Source organism: Hippichthys cyanospilos, chromosome 5, assembly GCF_059441005.1.
Source record: "Hippichthys cyanospilos isolate Australia breed blue-spotted pipefish chromosome 5, RoL_Hcya_1.0, whole genome shotgun sequence".
NCBI classification, from domain to species: domain Eukaryota; kingdom Metazoa; phylum Chordata; class Actinopteri; order Syngnathiformes; family Syngnathidae; genus Hippichthys; species Hippichthys cyanospilos.
The window spans coordinates 19,652,861-19,674,521 of record NC_142373.1 but is presented as its reverse complement, the minus strand read 5'-3'; the positions used below and the strand labels follow the sequence as shown (position 1 = coordinate 19,674,521).

At 38.5% G+C, this 21,661-nt stretch overlaps 4 protein-coding genes across 15 annotated transcripts in view; 3 read left to right on the top strand and 1 right to left on the bottom strand.

Annotated features, from left to right (window-relative positions):
* Nucleotides 1–5,515, top strand: part of LOC148423921 (ephrin type-A receptor 6-like) — a 119,768-nt gene extending 114,253 nt beyond the window's left edge. Inside the window, exons 14-17 of one of the 2 annotated variants that reach the window (XM_088414542.1) lie at nt 149–298; nt 1,394–1,587; nt 2,318–2,467; nt 3,476–5,515. In XM_088414542.1, the coding sequence (XP_088270668.1) occupies nt 149–298; nt 1,394–1,587; nt 2,318–2,467; nt 3,476–3,590 (609 nt within the window). In that variant the 3' untranslated portion in view covers nt 3,591–5,515. Of the gene's footprint in view, nt 1–145; nt 299–1,393; nt 1,588–2,317; nt 2,468–3,475 lie in introns of both variants that reach the window. The other variant, XM_088414541.1, reaches the window with a different exon arrangement.
* A 1,123-nt stretch (nt 5,516–6,638) lies between these two features.
* Nucleotides 6,639–11,088, top strand: LOC148423920 (ADP-ribosylation factor-like protein 6). 2 transcript variants are annotated; one of them, XM_088415817.1, is made up of 9 exons: nt 6,647–6,992; nt 7,085–7,135; nt 7,239–7,300; nt 7,846–7,914; nt 7,997–8,091; nt 9,067–9,196; nt 9,480–9,535; nt 9,639–9,651; nt 10,680–11,088. In XM_088415817.1, exons 1-9 carry the CDS (start codon nt 6,870–6,872, stop codon nt 10,711–10,713), a joined length of 633 nt encoding a protein of 210 aa, XP_088271943.1. In that variant the 5' UTR covers nt 6,647–6,869; the 3' UTR covers nt 10,714–11,088. The 2 variants fall into 2 exon arrangements, with proteins under 2 accessions (XP_088271944.1, XP_088271943.1); XM_088415818.1 differs by lacking the exon at nt 7,085–7,135 and having other exon boundaries at nt 6,639–6,992.
* Nucleotides 11,068–15,954, bottom strand: LOC148423919 (F-box only protein 47-like). Its single transcript, XM_088415816.1, has 10 exons — nt 15,336–15,954; nt 14,992–15,153; nt 14,029–14,105; nt 13,874–13,948; nt 13,685–13,796; nt 13,338–13,511; nt 13,121–13,270; nt 12,675–12,817; nt 11,578–11,737; nt 11,068–11,509 (listed from the first exon to the last, which is right to left on the bottom strand). The coding sequence occupies exons 1-10, from the start codon at nt 15,478–15,480 to the stop codon at nt 11,403–11,405; spliced, it is 1,305 nt and encodes a 434-aa protein (XP_088271942.1). The 5' UTR covers nt 15,481–15,954; the 3' UTR covers nt 11,068–11,402.
* Nucleotides 15,955–16,801: 847 nt separating this feature from the next.
* Nucleotides 16,802–20,720, top strand: LOC148423918 (claudin-14-like). 10 transcript variants are annotated; one of them, XM_088416001.1, is made up of 7 exons: nt 16,802–17,004; nt 17,082–17,145; nt 17,572–17,590; nt 17,989–18,198; nt 18,399–18,489; nt 19,173–19,434; nt 19,504–20,720. In XM_088416001.1, exons 6-7 carry the CDS (start codon nt 19,201–19,203, stop codon nt 20,011–20,013), a joined length of 744 nt encoding a protein of 247 aa, XP_088272127.1. In that variant the 5' UTR covers nt 16,802–17,004; nt 17,082–17,145; nt 17,572–17,590; nt 17,989–18,198; nt 18,399–18,489; nt 19,173–19,200; the 3' UTR covers nt 20,014–20,720. The 10 variants fall into 10 exon arrangements, with proteins under 10 accessions (XP_088272127.1, XP_088272125.1, XP_088272123.1 ...); XM_088415999.1 differs by having other exon boundaries at nt 17,440–17,590; XM_088415997.1 differs by lacking the exon at nt 17,572–17,590.
* Nucleotides 20,721–21,661: the final 941 nt, after the last annotated feature.

Sequence of the window (21,661 nt, the reverse complement as noted above, 5' to 3'; positions counted from 1 at the left end):
CCTTTCTATGTCAGCCCAAGTTGGGTGATAATAAGGTCATGTTAGTGGTAGTTAAAACCACGCTGGAGTCTAGTAACATAAAGGAAAGATATAACAAAAAACAAATATTTAAAATCACTTGGTTGTTCATATTTGTTTGTGTTAGCAGGGTGGAAAGATCCCAATCCGATGGACAGCTCCAGAGGCGATCTCATACCGAAAATTCTCCTCAGCCAGTGATGCATGGAGCTATGGCATTGTCATGTGGGAAGTAATGTCCTACGGGGAGCGACCATATTGGGAAATGTCCAATCAGGACGTGAGTACTGTTCGTGTTGTAATCGTTGGTCTTTTCAGTTAAAGAACTACAAAATGCAATGCATTACGGCATCCTTGCCCACATTCACATGCAGTGTGTAGTGTAATTGGACATCCACAGCAGCAGGTGGCGCAGTGGTGCAGGACTTAGAACTTTTTTTTTTTCCAGATCGTGTTAATTATTAATGTGATTTAGAACAAAAAATAGCACGTTTTTTTTATCTTTTTCTCAGGTTAAAAACTTTAAGATTGGTGTTACTATTTTAATGTGCCAGATCAATTTAAATGTATTGTTATTTATTGATTTAATTTTGTTTCAACATAAAATGGTTCTGTTCGTCAAAAATGTTTCTAGTTTAAAAAAAGATTGACATTTTTCATTTCAAGCACCTTGATGTATTTTTTTCTTGTTTAAGACTAACCTGTATAAGCTCAGCTCATCTGTGACCCTATTGAGGACAAGCTGCTCAGAAAAATATGCTGATACTTGACGGCAGTGCAAGACTGTCTGTGACTTCAGAGACCAATCTTCCCCAAATGTTCATTCTATTTCATTAAATATTGTTCGCACAGCTCTAGGAAGGAGGGGAGGGGACATGAGCTATTCACCAAGCGTTGATGGTGAACAGAGCAAAGGTCAAACATTTATCAGACTGTGATCCAGTTGAGGGGAAGTTGAAAGTTGTGGCTTCTGTGTGCCTGAGTGACCCGCTTGATCCGGGAGCTGTGGTAAGGGATTGCAAGGGCCACGGAAGCATATCCATCACTCACTCAGATGAATGTGAAAAGTGCACACATAATCCCTTTAGTCTCTCTCACACACATACACACACATACATGCACTTACAGTATACACATATACGTGCACGCACGTCTTCCTGGTCATGGGGTTCAGGGAGGATTTGTATTGTTTGAGCATTGCTTCAAAGTGCAGCCTGCAGTTTTGCAGCATCAACTTATCCGAGCTGTAGTTCCTCTTATACGCTACCAAAATCTATTCTACAGGCACATATATGTACACGTATTGTGTGTGTGTGTTTTTCTTTCTATTAATGCTATAATATAGTGACCAATTGTAATCCCTGTCTTCGTCTAGGTGATTCTGTCAATCGAGGAGGGCTACCGGCTTCCTGCCCCGATGGGCTGCCCTGTGGCCCTACACCAACTCATGCTGCACTGCTGGCAGACGGAAAGAAGCCATCGGCCCAGATTTGCAGATGTCGTCTCCTTCTTAGATAAACTTATCCGCAATCCCGGCAGTTTATTGCCACTGGTGGAGGACATTCAGAGGTAGGGACTCTCACGCGTAATTGTGTGACGGTACGGCAGGGTTTTTTGTTTCAGCATCTGTTTGTATTAAACCTTATGCAGTATTTTGTCCAATTCTTTCATCTTTACATTAAAGCATTAAAATGAGACACTAGGCAGCTGAAATTTCACCCAGATGGTGACAACATGTCAAAGTTTAACATGACATTACTGCTCAGTTATCACAATAACACAGTCCTTCTTTTAATGGGCATGAGGCGATGCCAAGGGGGTGCGGATAACCTCAGTCAACCTTTCTTTTTGATTTTGTTTTTGCCATGTGAGGTATAATAACAATAAAATAATCTTTTTTTTTTTTTTAGGCACTGTAATGCACAAGATATTTTTTTTTCTGTTTTAGACTAATTTGTATCCTGTATAAACGCTCTTTATTCAGGTTACAAGAAAAATAGTCTTTGGCTAAAATACTGCGGGAATGGTGATTGAAAATGACCGAAAAATGATCAAAATACTGCACAAGGGTTAAGCTCTGGAAAAGAGACAAACATTAATTAGTTGAAACTTTGCGAAACAGCAATATTTGTGGATGGACCATGATATTATGATTCTAAGAATTGCAATGATAAGATTCCCTGAGGACTTTTCTGAGCTGAGAAATCTGTCATGCTGGGAAATTAATTATGTTCTGAATCCAAGACGCTGATAAAAAGACTGCCAGTATCTGATCGTACTGTGTTTCCGATTATGTCAGTCTACCGGAGTCTCCTGCGGAGGAAATGGACTACCCGCTGTTTATCTCCATTGGCGACTGGCTGGACTCCATCAAAATGAGTCAGTACAAAAGCAACTTCATGGCAGCGGGATACAACACATTGGATTGTGTAGCGAGGATGAGTATCGAGTGAGTAGCCAAGTCAAAAATCATATGACTCGTCACAAGCCTAACAGGTCTTGTTAGCTGTTTAACGACAATAAACGATAATGAGTATTTTACTCACAAAGCATGCGCATTTTGAATAGTGGCATTCTGCCAGCTACCTTGAGCCAAATTACATCATCTCGAGCAGGTGTACGGTTTAGATTAGGGTAACTGGACGTCCTTGCGTAATCGGCACATTTCCGGTTTTGACTGATGTATCCGAAGTTAAAAAAGAATTTAACTGTTGAAATTCCTTCCTTTTTATTTTCACAGCCGCAGTATATTAGAACGACAACTACTTTCTGCGACTGAATGTGATCTGAGCATTTTTGGAAGAAGCTCGAGTTTAGCCTACTATATAAATCAGAAGCACCTAAATGTGACTGCAGCCACAGCTAACGATAGCAACAAAGATGCTAATGTAGCAACCATAGCAAAGCTCTTTGCTAACCTAAACTTGAGAGCAGCCCGCTGATGTTTTATTTTAATATTAATTTCAAATGATTTACTTTTCATTTTTAGCTGAGATTGTAACGAGATTAGTAGTATTAATTACAGATCTTAATTCATATCTCTTTTTTTAATCATTGATAGCACTAGTTAAACTATCAACCAATATTAGCATTTAGGATCTAACGCAGAAACACAAGCAGTCACGTAAAACATGATAATGCCACCTAGTGGACATGATTGTCAATTGCACCCTAGTTCCACCTGCATGTACTTAGTGTAGCCACAGCCATTGGATTAACTAAAAGTAAGTACAAAAATGAAAAAAGAAGAGTTTGAGTTTGAGGGAGACGGGACTTGCCGACGTACCGGCTGTCGTCTGAATGACCAACGGACTGACGATTACAATTTTTAGCATGAAAAAATAGCAGACCGACGATGATATAAGGTGGCGCGGCACTGACGACTGTTGGACCAGCAAAAAAATGTATGTCGCTCGCCTCTGTACATTGCTAATACAGTACGTTTACTTGCGCTTAGAGATGTCAGGCGTATCGGAGTGGACCTGATCGGCCACCAACGGAGGATCATCAGCAGTATACAGAACCTCCACTTCCAGCTACTGCACGAACAGGACAAAGGCTTCCACGTATGAGGTCGCCTTTTCACTGGGCCTGGGAAGGACGCACGGATGGAGCAGATGGCAGTCAAGTCTAGACTGTGAGAGAGACGCACTTGACTGCCAGCGCTCGAGTCTTATTCCCTTCGACGGTCTTTTGGAAGGACGCCATCCAACCGGACAGACGGTTTCCCAGGCTTGTAGTCACGGACACTTTTTCTACCACACACCCTTCAGCCGCTGTATCCGGTCTGGCCAGACTATTTTTAGACCGTCCGTTAGACTCTACAGTCTGGCCCAGGCCCTCACTTAGGGGAATGTAATGCCTTGTTACAGCTGCGGTATTTTCTGTGTGAAGGTGAATTATCTTAGACATGTAGATCTACGGACATAATCTACTGAACCTTTGGATTTTTCTTTTCTTGCTCATGTAGCTGCTCCTCGGTGTGCAAAATACCCTCGCCACTTTTCATTTTGTAATATGATCATTTATCATGTAGGTAATGTGCATAACTTGAGTCTCTCTCCAGAGAGTCTGCTACAGTAATACTTGAAGAAAAAGTGGTGAGAAGCAAGTCAAGGAGATTTCTTTGAATGTTAAAGTGTATACACAACTAATCAGTAATTATGCTGATGACCTTATATCTATATATGTGATCTATATGTCAAAGCCCTCGTCGATATGAATCTTCTTTGAAATCCTGTTTGTTTATGTCAGGTCAGCAATAATCATGCAGGCACCTCAGAGTCTCACCGAGATGCAGAATCGTGCAATGGAAAACGGGCAAAGACGCAAATGTGTTTTTAGTGCCACTCGCTAAACCGGATCAGTTGCCTTCACGTCAAACAAAAAATATATAGGAAGAACATAGCCCAAAATATCTGAAATGTGGATGTCCTGCCCGGCAGAAAACAATCACCACTGTCTTAACATATGAATGTTCACATAACTCATAAGTAAAATATATGATTTCTGATAAACAAATATATATATAAATGTATACATACGTATAACAGGTTTTTATGGTTCTACAAAATGATGAGAAATAGTTCAGTTAAAGGTATTATTTATTTGCACACAAGTCCTTAACGGCCGTCCGGTCAGAACAAACGGCGCAGAGCCACTGGCTGCATTTTACACTCGCTCTGCTATGCCATTGTGTGCTTACTTTGTGATCATGTAAAGGTTGTGGAATTTGTGGCAGTATAGGAATCAAGTGTACATAAACGTAGTCAGACTTGAAAACTTTTGGATCTGCGGTAGTGGATGTCATGTCGTCGGATGTTTGCCATTGAAATTATTTATCTTCATTCGGGGAAACAATGGTACACAGGCGGCGGTATAGAATATAAATATGATATATGAATATAAATAAGCCTTCTTGGTGGGATGGGGGGGGTCGATCGGACGGGCAGCTTTTCAAACGAATGCGGAGAGAGCATGAACATAAACAGCAGCATCTTATTTTATCATGTCCTACTAGCAGCAGTAACATGTACACACATGTATGCCTTACAGTCTCTTCACACTTAAGTAAATATATTTCTGCGGAATCAAAGGACCTGCGCTTTACCTTCAATGAACTCTTAGACCATATCCGTGAGATTGAAAAATAAACTGGTTAGAGAGCTGCTCCAGTCAGTCGTGGTATGCCTCCAGCCATCAGGTATAAAAAGTTCAACGCACACACAAACACACGGTGTCTACTGTACATTACTTGCCCTTTCACACACAAAGCGCTCTACAGTCAATGGAGAATATCAGATGCTGTTCGTTGAGCATGTTCTACTGCTGAGCAATGTTAGAACGTTCTTTTGTACAAAGTACAAGTATACTAATGATTACAATTCTTGTATTTTATTTTTTTATAATTTCCAAAGAGATGTTGTAGATCTTGCACACTGTAAGAGGCAGTTAACTGCGGATATTTATTTGCAAAATAAATCTGAAAAGCTCTGCAGGTTGGCTGTGATTTTTGTAAGGCGAATGAAACGGCTTATCACTTCAAATTAATTGATGTACTTAAATTAGTACACACTGAGCCATTGGCGTTTTTCTCGGGAAGAGTGATTCCTCGCTACATCACCGTTCAGTTATTGCGGCTTCATTCTATCACGTTTTTTTTTTAATATATTATTTTATATGACTCTAACTTTCAATAATCCAGATTTTTGTTGCAATTTTTTTTTGTTTTGTTTTCCCCCTTCTAAGTCCATTTCTGATCAAGTTCATAAAGGAGTGGAATAATACGTTATAGGTGAAGATATTAATAGCACAACAAAAACGTTTTGTTGACAAAGCTGCATTAAGATTGTCGTCAACAAAAACTATTTTTGTAAGCAACAATCTAAAATTAGCTCAATAAAATAATAATGTAAATGTTCATAAAAAACAAAAAAAATGTTTTAAACTGCATTTACTTCGTTATTGCTGTCATTGTGCATTTCACTTTTTATTATTTCACGTTTAGTGGCCTATTTTAAATCCTCCACTCACCTTATATATTTAAAAAAAGCTGATAGTAATGCTAAAGAAATATAAAAATGAAATATAAACTACATTATAATGAATTATATATATATATATATATATATATATATATATATATATATATATATATATATATATATATATATATATATATATATATATATATATATATATATATATATATATTGGCATAGTTCGATTTGAAGCGCGTGTGCTGTGACGTCACATGTGTTTTGTTAATTTTTCAACCTCGGCGATAAACTGAATTAAGAGGTCATCAGCCAAGAGATGGCGCTGTTACAACACTGATCACATGGAGTCGCTCTGTTGAAAAGTTTAATTCCTTCATTATAAATTCTGACCTTCGTTTTACAATACTATTCTTTACAGGTTGAAATAGCTGGAACTGTGGAGAACACGAAAGGCTTTAGGTGAAGAGCAAAAGGGGCTAAAGATCACCTGTAGCAGCTGTCGTTGTTGTTGCTTTGGTTGTTGTCAAGCAGGCCTTCGCATTAGACTAATGAATCAAATTCATCGGGAAGAAAGGCCCTGGAAGGGGCCCTCCGCCATGATCAGCTCACCGGGTGGTTTGCAGATCTTAATTCGTCCTAATAGGATTAGCTGTTGCAAGCTGGGATGCACGGGGAGCATCTCACCAGGTTGTAGTAGTTGCTCCAAATACGTGCAACATACTCATTCGCCTCAGGTTGGGATTTATTTATTTTTTTGTTGTATTTCCAGTCATCACACATTTAATGGGGTGATTGACGCCTAGAATATTTGGAAAGCGGAGCATTTAAAAGCATTGCGGAGCATTGCGTTTAATGGGGCTGCTGGATAAACTGTCACGCTGGCTGGGTTTGAGGAAGAAGGAAGTCAATATTTTATGTTTGGGACTGGACAACAGCGGCAAAACCACCATCATCAACCAGCTGAAACCAGCTCATGTAAGTCAGCGCTCCTCATCGCAACACTCTCAGGGCAAAAGGTCAGCTGTAGTGCATTTCTTTGCAGTCCTTTATTGATTGCTTGTTTTCAGCATTCCAATTGTTTAGGCCCATTGTCAGAGGAGTGGAAACATGTTAGTCAGGTAAAGACTATCGTGCTTGGAAAACAAAATGTCCTTGTTGACATGCTTGTCATTATTTGTTGTGTGTTTTCATGTGTGTCCGCGTGTGATTGGATGCATGCAGACACCAGGACAAGAAATAGTTCCCACAATTGGCTTCAATGTTGAGAAGTTCAAGAGTTCAAGGTAAAGTTTCGCAGGCATTTTACCAGTTGGTTGCTTTAATTCAATGGTGTCAAACATATGGCCTGCGGGCCGGTTTTGGACCCTCGAATGGGTTTAATCCGGCCGGTAAAATGATTTTGTAATGTGGAGAATTAAAATGAGATGATTTTATTGGTCCGGCCTACTTGGGAATAGATCCTCCACTATGCGGCCCGCAAACTAAAACAAATTTGACACCCCTGCTCTTATTTCCATATACTATATTTTCCAGACTATGAACCATACTGATTATAATCCGCACCAACAAGACATTTTGTCATGTATAAACCTACTGGACCATAAGCCACAGATTGTAATAGCAAATATTTACGCAGTAAGACGGTGCATGAAAGTTGTTTTGTCTCTCCCTTTGTTTATCAGTAGATTGCCCCCTGTTGGGTAGTAAAAAACTGCAAATAAGCCGCAGTGGACTATAAGCCGCAGCGTTAAAAGCATGACAAAAAAAGTAGTGGCTCTTTGTTTGAAATTAACTGTAATTGTTGTCTCCTCTCTCTTTGCATGAGCAGCCTTTCCTTCACAGTATTTGACATGTCTGGCCAGAACCGATACCGAAACTTGTGGGAGCACTATTACAAGTATGCACACATAGCATTTCTCCTTTTGTAGCATGATTACCTCAGTACACCTCAGTAAAATCGCTCCTGGTTCCCTCCCCAGAGAAAGCCACGCCATCATTTTTGTCATAGACAGCAGCGACAAACTGAGGATGGTTGTTGCCAAAGAGGAGCTTGATTCGCTTCTCAACCATGGAGGTATAGTCCACAATACTCTCTTGTTTTAGTGTACATGTACTCAAACAGTTTTTATGAGATGAGATTTTAACCGTTCCAGCTGGTGATTTTGATTGCACCGACAGGAACTACTTGTTTTTTCTTTTCAAATTAAAAGCAAATGAACTGTAACATGAAGGAACGTATTACTGTTGTAGAATTTGGAAAACAAATTGTCTTTTCCATTTAGGTTTCTTTAATTTGAAGATTCAAAGACACAAGTCTTAACAGAAGAGCTTGGTGTTCTTCAAGAGTGTGAAGTGAAAGAGTGAAGATTTTTAGTCACTCACGAAACAGTCCTCTATTCAACGTCCTTATCCGTCAAGAGTCAACCTCAACTAAGAACCATCATAATGATTAAAATATACAATAACCAGAAAGTTTTTTTTGCAAAACTTATGTAACATTCTGCACAGTTAGAAAATGATCTATGCACTTCAACATAGGAAAATGGTCTTTAAATTCTACCAAACAAAAATGCATTGAACCGAAAAGTTTCACAAAAAATGGTACTGAAAGAAATGTGAATGCCAATGTACTGTATTTTTAAGTTAAATATAACTGAACCGTCATGAACCAAAGTCATAGATTCAAACTGCTGCTTGCTAACATCCCTAGGAAGTGCAATTTGGTACCTTAAATCTTTTATACTGCTATTAATTGAAAAAATTTTTTAGCACAATAAAGCTATACAGTATGACATTTTGTTTACAATGACATATGGTCCTGACAGTTTGTTTTTTGTATTAGTCAATGTGAGGGACTAAATGGCGGTCCAAAATCCACAAATATGTGTAGCAATTTAAACTTGTTTATTTCAAGTGACTCACAAAAGGCTTCCACGAGTGGACTGCGGCATTTTGGATGGCATGCGGACTTGACATTTTGATAACTCCTGGTTTTTTATTTCTATTAAATTTGTTCAAGATTTCACATTTTTACTGTGTACACTTGCAGATATTTGCAGTAAAAAACTGCCGGTGTTGTTCTTTGCAAACAAGACGGATCTACGTGACGCCATGTCATCCGTCAAGGTCTCCCAAATGTTGTGTTTGGAGAATATCAAAGACAAACCTTGGCACATCTGGTAATACTTGACAATTAAATCCACTTTTGCTTATTAGATTGTTTTATTGTTTTTAAAGAAAATGCAATGAAATGGCTGAACTGAGCAAACTGGTAAAATATTATTGGCGAGGACAGTAGCATAACCTTGAACCTGAGTGGCTTTTTTTTTATGGGTTTGTCACCTTGTTTACTCATTAGACAGATGGAAGGCAGATGGATGAAGAGCTAAATGTTCAAAGTGTGAAATTAACCTGCCCTACGAGTGGATTAAATCCTCAACCTGCTTCTTTTTCGTCCCTCAGTGCTAGCAATGCTATCCAGGGAGAAGGACTGCAGGAAGGGATGGAATGGCTCCAAGGTAACTTGCACGTGTTTAGGTTCTACTTGGCATTCTGAAATAGTTGGTTCAAATAATCAACGATCATTCTTATTTATTATTGTTTTTTTTCTCTTACCCATAGAACAAATTGCACAGTAAGTACACTAGCACAATTCTGCATATTGACATGCAAGTTTTACAATTTTAGTCTCATGTGCTTTAACTGAAATATAAAATATTATATTGGGATTACCGTATTTTCTGCACGATAAAGCACACCCAAAAGCCTTAAATGTTCTCAAAAACTGACGGCGCGCCTTATGCAGCGCATAAACCACAAGTTTCTATTTTGCGAGGGACACGAAAAAATAAAATAACTTATTTGCCGGTTAAATTCTACATGTTTTACCTTTGCATTTCAGTTATAGATGTGTTTTTTAAAATTTGCATGTTTAAAACACCCTGTTTGAAATTTTGATATGCCATATACAGTATGCTAAATTTTTGAAGCAATTTATAAGGGGAAAAGGTGCAAAAACCTCTAGGTTTTGTATAATAAATCCTGAAACTGTTTTTAAATCAGCTAAACAATATATTTTCAGGTATTTGGTTGCAATTCTATTAAATAAATTAATATTGAAATAAAAAATAAATAAACAAAAAAATGAAATAGGTTTTTGGTAGCAATTTTACTAAAGATTTTAGGTTCTTTTAAACTCTTAATTAATATTTGCATTAATCTCAGTTTTTTATTCAAATCAAAAGGTATTTTTCCCCCATTTTTTTCCGCTAGGATGTTCCACAATTTCAGATTGAAAAATCTGACTGATTTATCTGATGTTTTGTTGACATTCCTGTTAACGCAGCACCTAGTGGATGCATAACGTAACCCCATCCACTACAGTAGCTTCTATTCTCTGAGCCTTATAATACAGTGCGCCTTATATATGAAAACTGTTTTAAAATAGGCCATTCATTGAAAGTGCGCTTCATAAACTGGTACGTTTTATAGTGCGGAAAACACAGTACTCTATTTCCAACAATTTTGCCTCACACCATTGCCCTACAGGGGCAACCTCTTCAATTGTTTCGTTAAACAAATTACAATTGTTTGTTTAGTTTGTTTACATTATAATTGGAATGAAGCTGTTTGACTAACGTTTTTTTTTTCCATTTAAACTAGGTCATATCAAAACAATGACCAAGTGAATGAGTGAAATGCCTATGAAGATGGACAATTGGACGCTCAACCTTTAATTAGGAATTATGTCGATCCAGCATTGTTTTAGGGCAAACATGTTCAGTGCATGCCATTATTTTCATATCAAAATATAATAAACTGTTTTGTTACCTGTTGGGGATACATCAGCAGCATATTTTCAACGTACTTTCAGTCTGTGTTTCCAGAAATAACATCTTACAGAACATAAAGTCTTTTGACCAAGGATTTACAGTTCAGATGACATATTAACATGCACGCTACAATATTCACACATCTTAAGTAACACATTGTGTCATACATTTCTACATCCTTTTTTTCTGAAGTTTGTTTCATAGTGGATGCCAATAAAGACCTGGTAATGTATAATGAAGACAGCATAGCCTCTTTTTATTTTCTTGAAAGAAGTACTTTAATAATACAACTTTGAATTCCAAAATTGTAGAGCAGTCCAATATTAAAAAAAGAAAAGAAAGAAAATCTTAACGCAACAGCAGTTAAAAGGTGAAGAGACTGCATTACAAATGCAATTATATTGAGGGCCGAGAGAAAGATGTATCAATAAATACAACATTTCTAATAAATATTAAATACTTTTCAAACACAGGCTTCAAGCCAAGGAGCAAGCATTGAACTGTAACAGACACAAAATGTCTGTGTCATATTCTGTCAATAAATCTCTTTGCATCAATTCCATTTGAGCAACACATGGAGGAATTCGGTATGAAACTGAACCATAGCATCCAGGATGACCTTTGTGGCTGTGTAAACGTCGTGGTTGTAAGGATGGCTTCCTGGAAGTATGTAAAAATGTGTTTTGATGGGGTGGCATTGGAAGAAGAGGCGTGCTGACCAAACTTACCATCGACAAAGAAATTGAGAACCTCAGCGATGATATCTGAGAACATGCTCTCGAGTTTGCGGATGAAGGTGAGCCTTTGGACCTCTGAGCTGAAGCTAGTGTGGAGGCGCTGCATCAATAGCACCACCCAAGTCATGTCACAGCCATCCTTTTGTAGCACCTATATATTACAGACACAGAAGACACAATCTGCCATTCATGCAGATGTCATGATTTCCTGCAAGTGTATGAGCTTTGGGTTCAATTAAACCTGCCAACGAATAGCCCATTTTTTCAGTAATTCTCATATTTTTAGAAGAATAAGACACTGAATTTTAAAATGAAGTTTCACCGGAAAGGAATTGCCCTATCGGTTATTCCAATGAGTAATCTCTCCCTACCGCCATCCATTTTTCAATAATTTACAACTTGAACATGAGTTGAAACGGATTTAAATATTTATCCATTATTTTCAATACATATGGTTTATTAGACACTAACAACATGTTCCTACGATAACGGTAAGCATTAGCAACCAGCTTTACCTATGACCATCTTATGCCTACAGACCCTACAATCTAGTTTACACAAATACAATAAACATGTAATAGTGTCCTTAAATCACTGAAGACGATGCTTCAACATTCCATGAGTAAACTTGAGAATGGAGATGCCCGTTTGTTTGCTGAGGTCAATAACTTCCTGTTCTTCTTCTCAGTCTTATTTTTCTTGCCAGGAGACCGGGCATGTTTGATGCTTGACTGCCCCCAAGTGGTTAGAATTTGAACACCTAAAGCTGAGCGACTATAGATTCTTAGCCATATTCTTAGTCATGTTCTCAGACCATACAGCCGTAGTGCCTTTTAGGGAAGTTATTTCCACTGTTTTGGGGAAACTCCACGTGCTAACACCATCTGCAATCATTGAACTACTTTAGTTTTACTTTACTTTTTGTTTTTAATTGGAAATTATCCCAAACTTGTACTTGAGGAGAACATCTGTCAGTGAAATATGGGGTTGAAATATCCTGTCATAAAACAATTTCTAAATACCTCTATTTTTTGTGGTGTGGGAGTCATCATATTTTGGATCAATTATTCAATGATAGCCATACCAACCAGAATAATGTAGAAAATGACTCTGGCAATGTTGTCGGTGAATCCAGACTGAGCTCTGCGTGCTAAGACGGCGTAGCATAAGTCATAGCCACATTCCACCAAGAAACGAGCAACATTCTCCTTACTCCATGGCTGAGGAATGACTGCAAATATACAACACAGTGGTCCCAAAATTAGCTCATTCCATTTGTTTTATGTATTGCATACAATATGAACATGTTTAATTTATGCATAGTGCCTAGATAATCTTGTTTATCCAGAGTCGCATCTATGAGTTTAATTTAGAACCTTCAGTTCACATTACATATCTTTTTGGTTGGATAAAACTGGCCAAGAAGGCATGAAGTGAGATTCGAACCCAGAACTTGTCAATTTTGAAGCAGATGTGCTATGCGCATGCTCAGGTGTGTCAAAATGAGGACACGCGCGATATAAAAAGGAGTTACCAATGATCTCCTCAACGACCGCAACGGTTGTTTGCATAGTCCAGTCTTTCCGTTCGGGTTTGTTGCAGAGCAAAATGACGGCCCTGGCCAGGTTCCGCAGAGTGTGCAGAGGCAGCTGCTGTTCCACGAGATCCTGCCACCTGATATGGCCTGCGAGGAGGAGGAAACCCTGCCCGCCGACTGTTTGACATCAGAAGCCGGGATGAATGAGCGTTACCTTCAGACAGCTGTGGCCCGAAAAGGATTAACATCAGGTGTGCCTGGCTGACCACCGGCCAAGGCTTCAGAAGTTGCACCAGCCAAAATAGACGGTCTGACTGGTCGGATGACACGTCCAGCAAAACCTTACGACAGAAGTAGCGGAGCTCCAGCTCCTCATCGCATTTCAGGCCTGGAGACAGATAGGAAAGCAATCGTCCAACCACTGTCCTGGAAGACTTTCGATAAAATTTCGATAGAACGTGAGTGCAAACATACTGCTCATCCGAAGCATGTTTGATGGGTTTAAGGATTAGTCCAGCCCCCTATTGATACATTTGCAAAAAAACGTTTAGAAATCCATACCTGGTTTCGCAGTTGTAGTGATTGCCTCAATTTTATGCGGCAAATTGGTGACTTCACACAGGAAGTTAAACACTCTTTTGCACTCGAACTCATCCCACCCTGCGATTACGGCCTACGAAAAAGTCAGGGGGGGGAGATTTATGGTATTTTATTCCCAGTTATATCTATCCATTGATCATGAGAGCTCACCTGCAGAAAAAGTCCATATCTAGATAATCCAATGCAGTTTGGTGCTGAGCAAGGCTCCAGCAAAAAGCAAGGAATCTTTTAAAAACATTCAAAATTTGGGAAAATTAATAAGCAATACACATTCCACCAGGATTTTTTTTAATATATTTTCTTACCTGAGAAAAAGTGTGCATTATATATTCCAGCCTCTCATTTGTGGGAAGTAACATTGTACACCGTTTGAACAAGACACCTGAAACAACAGTTGAACAACACTAACCTACACGACCCACAAAAAGTTGAGTTTTCAGTAAAAATTTCAGTAAGGACTCAATTGAAGCAAACGAAGTGAAAACCTTCTTCGGAAAACTTTCTTCCGCTTCCTAAATAACTGTGTTGGCAAAATTAAGGAATAAACTTGACAATCACTTTTTTGATGAAAACACAATCAAAGGCCGCACGTGTCTATTTGAACTCACAAATAGTTAACATATTATGGTTAAAGTGCATTTGGGTTTAACCCAATGTCACTTACATTTTGTGAGTTGTTTAAACGCCATGACAAGTTTAATATACCGTAAATTTCGGACTATAAGCCACTACTTTTTCCCCTCACCATTTGAACACTGCCGTTTATTGTCCAGTGTTGCTTGTCGGCAGATTTTTTTTTCTTTTTTTTTACTAGTTACCAGGGGGCAATCTCCCATCAACAAAGGACACAAGACTTTATGTAAGTAATGATTATGAGCTTGAACTGCTATTTTACTCACCGCCACGAGGCACTCTCCACTATTAAACACAATCAGGCATTTTACTGTTAAGTTGGTGCGGTATTGAGTGTCAGTGTTATGTTAATATGTTGTTATGTTGATGCCGCTCTTATTTCTAAACATGCAAGCATGTTCAGGCTGTGTTGAAAGTTTGAAAAAAAAATTTTTTTAAAGACTTCCGTCTTTATGCATGGAGAGAAATGGATGTTTCAGCGGTTTATAGTCTGGTGCTGCCTATACATGATGAATAAAAAGACATTTCTGTTTAATTTTTGTTCGGTTTACAGTCCAATAATAATAATAATAATTAATAATTATAAGGGACGTCAAAACACACACACATTGATCTTGATCTCCACAACTGCTTACCGAGGTCTCTGAAATGTGTACCAAAACATTTCTGCTCCTGGCAATTGGTGTTGTGATAATTTTGTATCAGCATTTTGCTCTTCCATGCTGGTGTGTCGATATAGTCCATCACATAGGCATTCATCCGCTTTGACGTTAATGTAAGCATACTCATTTCTCGCACTAGGAAACATTTTAGTACATTTGACAATGAATGAAAAGCAAAAATACAAAATGTTATATGATATGCATTTGAAATGTAACTAATACTCAAGATTTAATTGACACAGTAAAAACGAGAAATGCAGTATTTTTAAAGATGAGCTTGAAAAGTAAATTCTGAGTGACACACGCCGGTATCTTACCAGACAGGTTGTCCAGAATCATATGAAAAACTTCCAATGGAAGTTTCTGGAAGGTGTTGGTGCTACGAGTCGGGATGATATCTCGGTGGTAATTCCAACTGGACGGATTCGGCCTTGTGTACCTTATTGCTTTTTTTCTCGTCATCGTTTACTGGAAAAAGCTAAATATGAGCGCAGTCTACGATTCTATTTTTCTTACTGGTATATTTATTCTCTGGGCGTAGTGGTTTGAAATATATTAAATTAGCTCCTAGCTTGTTTGCTAGCTATTGGTTATCACTGACACAGTCAAATTAGTAATAGCGCTAAATTTACACTTTTTTATCATACAACTACATAATTGCTTGTGACACAAACAGGCTAAAGTTATAGTTTGGACACATAAAAACGTACCAATAAGCTGAACTGTACTGAACGAGACGACGGAGAAAAAGCTTTAGATGAAATGACACCAGGCAGTGGCGCGCGGCGTTCAAAATCTTAATTTAGTGTGGTAAATTTCACAAAACAATTCACTTGGACATAGTAGCCCTAGTCCAGTGTTTAAAAAAATAAAAAACTGCGAAATGACTTTGTGGTATTAACTGGCTCAAAGACTAAGCTGAAATGCACACAAGTAACGATCAATTAAAAAAAAAAAAATATATATATATATATATATATATATATATATATATATATATATATATATATATATATATATATATATATATATATATATATATATATATATATATATATATATATTTCTCTGGATTTCAAACCTTTAAAGAGACATTGTGGTTAATCCACAAATATCATTTTAATGTGTATATACTTTAGCTTGTTTTAAATAGTACATTTCAGACAGATATTTTAGCGCTTCTGGCAATTGCGATACAATTGAAACAAAAACAACAACAAAAAGTCACGCCTCCTCTTGGATCTAAAGTATTTTCCCTCGATTTCTCTTCAACACGGGTTGTCTCGCAAAAAGAAAAAAAAGTGTCCATCAACTGCAGTGGAAATAATAATGGGGCAGTTTTTGGATTCCCATGAAAGGATTCCAATAAAGTATGTCGTCATACTGCTCAGTCTGTAAACAAACACAATGCAGATCAGCTTCTGGTAAGCAGGTGTCATGGCTAGCCATATATAATGCTTTTATTGAACCAAAGCTATTTTTGTTAAATGGCGGAGTAGGATTTTTATATGATAATTCATAGTCACCTGCAACTTGTGAAGAAGCAGTTCAGATAATGCATTGTTCAGAATGTTACTCCTCGCTAGGTTTTTGAGTTCATTGTAACAGAGTGTCTGCAAAGATGTGTGTCACGCAAGACCGAGTATATATGTGGCTCAGGCCACGAAAATACATTGTGATACAGTCCAGCACATTGCACAACAGCTACTCTCAGCTGCTAATCACAGGATAATTCCGTCAAACTAAGACTATTAGGTGTTCCGCATTTAAATGGCGTCTCCCACGCCACAAGCACGCTTTGGAGTGGCTCATCGCCTCAGATTTGGGCATTTACAGTGAACAGGATTCAGGGGAAAGCTGGAAACAACTTGTCTCCTTCTCCAGTAGGTTGTGACCTTTAGTTGCAGATGGACTACAAAGGCCAGCGATGTTCTTAGATGAAAGAACAGATTGGGTTTTTAGTGCCTACGCTGGGACGACCTCAATGTATGTACTGCACTGACCTGTGAGTTCAATAGTCACATATTTGTTCATTTGAGAATGATTTGTGAATTTCTTCTAAGCCAAATGTATCATCTGCACCCCTGTGACCATGGCTGGATCTCATGCATGTGTGCGAATGTGCAGGTGTGTTTTTACTGCAGTCATTTATTCATGTCTTTTCTTGTCCAATTTCACGTGGTGTTAAAATCGATATACAGTTGTGCAACCTTCAGAGTTAAAAGAAGCAAAGAGTTTAAGTAGCATTTTTTTAACATTCGAATGTCATACAACTGAAAAGTGAAAAGTTATATATATATATATATATATATATATATATATATATATATATATATATATATATATTTTTTTTTTTTTTTTTTTTTCCATCCGTGATAGTAGTACTGCTTTTTAACCATGCTCAATGAACTTTTTTTCTAGAATGTGGTATCTGTAATGAAAGTGCAAACAAAAAAGACTGGAAGAGGGCAAATTTAGCCCGCCAATGTTGTGAAACAGTCGAGTCATTTCTCAAGATACTTTTCACCTCGACCTTTTGTTCAAAACACGCAGCAGGAAATAAAAGACTGAGGTAAATGCTTAACTCAGAGAGGAGTGGTTCGCGTGTCCGTCTCACAGTTCTTATGTCCTGAGTTCAATCCCCTTTCTTGTGTGGAGTTTGCTTGTTCTCCCAGTGCCTGTGTGGGTTTCCTCCCACATTCCTCAAAAATACACCGATTGGAAACTCCAAATTTCTCCTTAGGTGCTTTTGGGAGTGTGAATGGTTGCTCCTGTGATCGGTTGGCAAGCATTTTCAGGTGTCTGACACAACCCTCATAGTGAACGTTTTCAATGTTTACAGTTTATATCACAGGTGTTTTCTGTCAATGTTTAATTTCTTCCCTCCTAAGGGGTGGCAAGAATGTTAGCAAATAAACTAACACAGCGCGCACTCCTGAGAAAAGCTTTACACTGAACACTGCTCATTAGTTACAGATGCAGACACCTGCCACTCAACGGAGACCCAAGCCCAAATAGTTTCAGTTCCTTGGCTTCATACTTGAGGAATATAGCTCAGAAACCGTGACAAAATGTAAGCTCCCTGGAATCCACTCGACTACTTGGGGACAGTGCCCTTAACTGGAAGAATCAACCAGCATGTGCAGCCTGAAGGAATCAAGAAGGCATCTGTCGTTGAAGGTACTTTAAGGTCCCTAAAGCTTTTCTCTGTATATTTGACGTGATAATTAGGCACATCCATTCAATCAAATGGAAGCCGTGTGAAACACTTTAACCAAGGAAAATTCTCAGCTTGGATTCTTGTTGTCAATAATTTAGCACATTTATTATTGTAAGACTGAAACAAATCAAATTAAAAGGTATTTGGTGTTTTTCTTTAGTGCAGGATGACATGTGATGGAAATCCAAGCAGCTGCTGATCTAGTTTTATTTCATCTTATTAGAGGCAGCACCCTGGCCCAGAATTAGCAGGTATTTAAAAATCGGAGCAAATACAATTTTGTTTACTACAAGGACATATTTTTTATTATCCAAGTTTGTTTTCAATTCATTTACAATAATTTTTTTTATTCATATTTTTGGGATGTTACTCCTGTTTTTATTTGCCCCATTTTCCATGTATTAAATGTTAATTTGGGGAGAGTTTTCAGGGTTTAATTGGCTTTTCTCTGTGTATTTTAATAGGCATCAATTATTTGCAATTTTTGGGCTATTTGTGCATTGTCCAGTGCCAATCCAAACAAATAAACAAACAAACAAAAACGGCCAACAATAAGAAAACTTTAGAAATGTAACCTCGACTTTTTTTTTTTTTGTTATGTGTTTTGTTTTGCTTTGCATTCGTTTTGTTTTGTTTTGTTGTGTTGTGATAGTTTCCATTTTTCTGGTCGCATAAACCTTGTTAAAAATGGTAGACATTGTCATAAATTGGTACGGACAGCTACACTGCCTAAATATTGTGCGATGCAATACAATTATACTTGACTGAAAACATCCCCCACGATAGTAAACATTTTGTTAAATGTATTACCACCCTAAAAGTGATGCGATAGTACGTAAAGAACTTGTTAGATGTTGGTGGATTGTGGATTATTGTGGATCTCACGATAACCTGATGTCCTCATCATCTGCTTGGGACGTGTGGAATTTTGCAGCTTGGGAGAATTTACAAGTGAGTCAAATATGGCCAGCTCTGCTCTTCAGATCCTGGGATTCTTCCTGAGCTTGCTCGGTTTTGTGGGAACCGTAGCTGCCACTCTGCTCCCACAGTGGCGCAACTCAGCCTACGTGGGTTCGAACATCATCACGGCCACCGGCCACATGAAAGGCCTGTGGATGGAATGCGTATGGCGCAGCACGGGAATTTATCAGTGTGAGCTGTATAGATCTTTACTGGCGCTGCCACAGGACATGCAGGTAGAGTACTGCATATAGACACTTATGTAATAGCTTGAATATTTCGATTTGTTTCCTCCTCATCGATAGGCTGCCCGCGCGCTCATGGTGCTTTCCTGCGTCACCTCCATCCTGGCACTCGTGGTTTCTGTGATGGGGATGAAGTGTACCTACTTTGCCCAAGGCTCAGTAATCAAGTCCCCCCTGGTCATGAGCGGAGGGATATGTTTTGTCTGCGCCGGTTTGCTCTGCTTGATCACGGTGTCCTGGACCACCAACGACATCATCATGGATTTCTATGACCCCTTCCTTCCAAGTGGCATGAAGTACGAGATCGGCCTGGCGGTCTATCTCGGTTATGCGTCAGCCTGCCTCAGTTTGTGCGGGGGACTGGTTCTGTGCTGGAGCAGCAGGGGTGAGCCGCCGCACAGGCGACCCCAAAGGCAGAGGAGTCATCAGCCTTGGTCTCCTCCTCCTTACGTCAACAACACTCATCCAGCCGCTCCTCCGTACAATCCTGCAGAGGCCCTCAAGGGTAATCGCGCACCCTCACTTTTCTCAGCCTCCAACAGTGGCTACAGACTAAATAATTATGTATAGCTTCTAAGCGTCACATGGAACTGAAATACTGTATGCCAAAAAACAGTCCGTGGAAACTTTTCTTACGAACTCAGCTCGTATGCAATGTGGGTAAAATACCACTAGAGAGCGACATTTGTCCATAGATAGAAACGGTGGCGTCAACCAAGTTGCTGCAAATGTACTGTGAAATGCAAACAAGATGGTTCCCACTTTTTTTTGTATAATAAATTGTATGTTAGGGTACTATCTGAAAGACAATGACATACTGAATAAATGACCACTGTAGAATATATTGTAAACACGTAACATAAGAAAATTCTTTCATGTGAGGTTTGTCTGATGTGTACAAGTAAAAGGAATCCAATTTCATCACTTGAAACTTGGTTGAAATGCCTATGGAGATGGACAGTTGGAGATTCAAACTTTTTATCAGGAATTGTGTCAATCCAGTTTTGTTTTAAGGCAACAATTTTCGATACATGCCAGTATTTTCATACAATAGATGAATAAATAAACTATTTTGATATCTGTTGGGCTTACATCAGCAGCACTTTTTTCAATGATTTTTTTTGTTTGCTTCTCTGTCTGTTTCCAGCAAGAGCATGTTACACAGAACTCTTCATTTTCTTGAAGCTCTTTAATAATACCGCTTTGAAATTATTCATTTGTTCATCTATTATAGCAAAATTAAGAAATAAACTTGACATACACTCCTTTTTGGGAAACACTGTCAAAGTTTGCACATAATGCTTTGAACCCTGTGGCTTATAGTCCAGTGCTGCTAATCAGAGTTTTTTGGGTTTTTTTTTAAACTAGTCAGCAGTCGGCAATATCCTGTTAGCAAAGGAGATAGAAGACGACGCTATCGGAGTAATGATTTTGAGTTTGAACTGCTATTTTAGTTGGCACCAGGGAGCGCTCTCCACAAGTAAACTGTAAAGGCATGTTACTGTTGAGTTGGTGCAGTATTCAGTATAGTAAGCAGTATGCAGTATAATAAGCAGAGTGTGTCTGTGTTATGATAAAAAATATGTTGGTGCTTTTTTTATTTGTAAAGATGCATTCATACTCAGGCTTTCTTAAAAGCATGATGTTGCTGTAACCAGGCAGTTTGGAAAAAAAAAACTTGTATGCATTTAAAACGTAAGTAATACTCCGATTTGATTGGCACAACAAAATGTGAGTAAATGTGTAAATGTGAGTTACAAGTAGTTTTGCTCAGATTTTTAATGTTTGACACATCCTGTAGATTCTGAGTGATACTCAGTAATACTTCAACAGACAGGTTGTCCAGAATCATTAAAAAAAAAAAAAAAAAAACTCCAGCGGAGGTTTCTGGAAGAGACTTGTGATGATATCTCGATGGTAAGTCCGACTGGACGTCCTACTGCATAAGCTGACATATGTCAAATTTAGCTTGTCAATGTTGTTAAACAACCAAATCATTTCTCAAGATAAAACCTTTTTTTGCAGAACACGCAGCAGGAAGTAAACACTGAGGTAAATGCTTAACTGAGAGAGGAGTGGCACGGTGGAAGAATGGTTAGCACTTCACAGTATAGACATCCTGGATTCAATCCCAGCTTCGGCTTTCCTTTGTGAAGTTTGCATTCTCTCCCCATGCTTGTGTGGGTTTCCTCCCACATTCCCCCTAAATATACTGTAG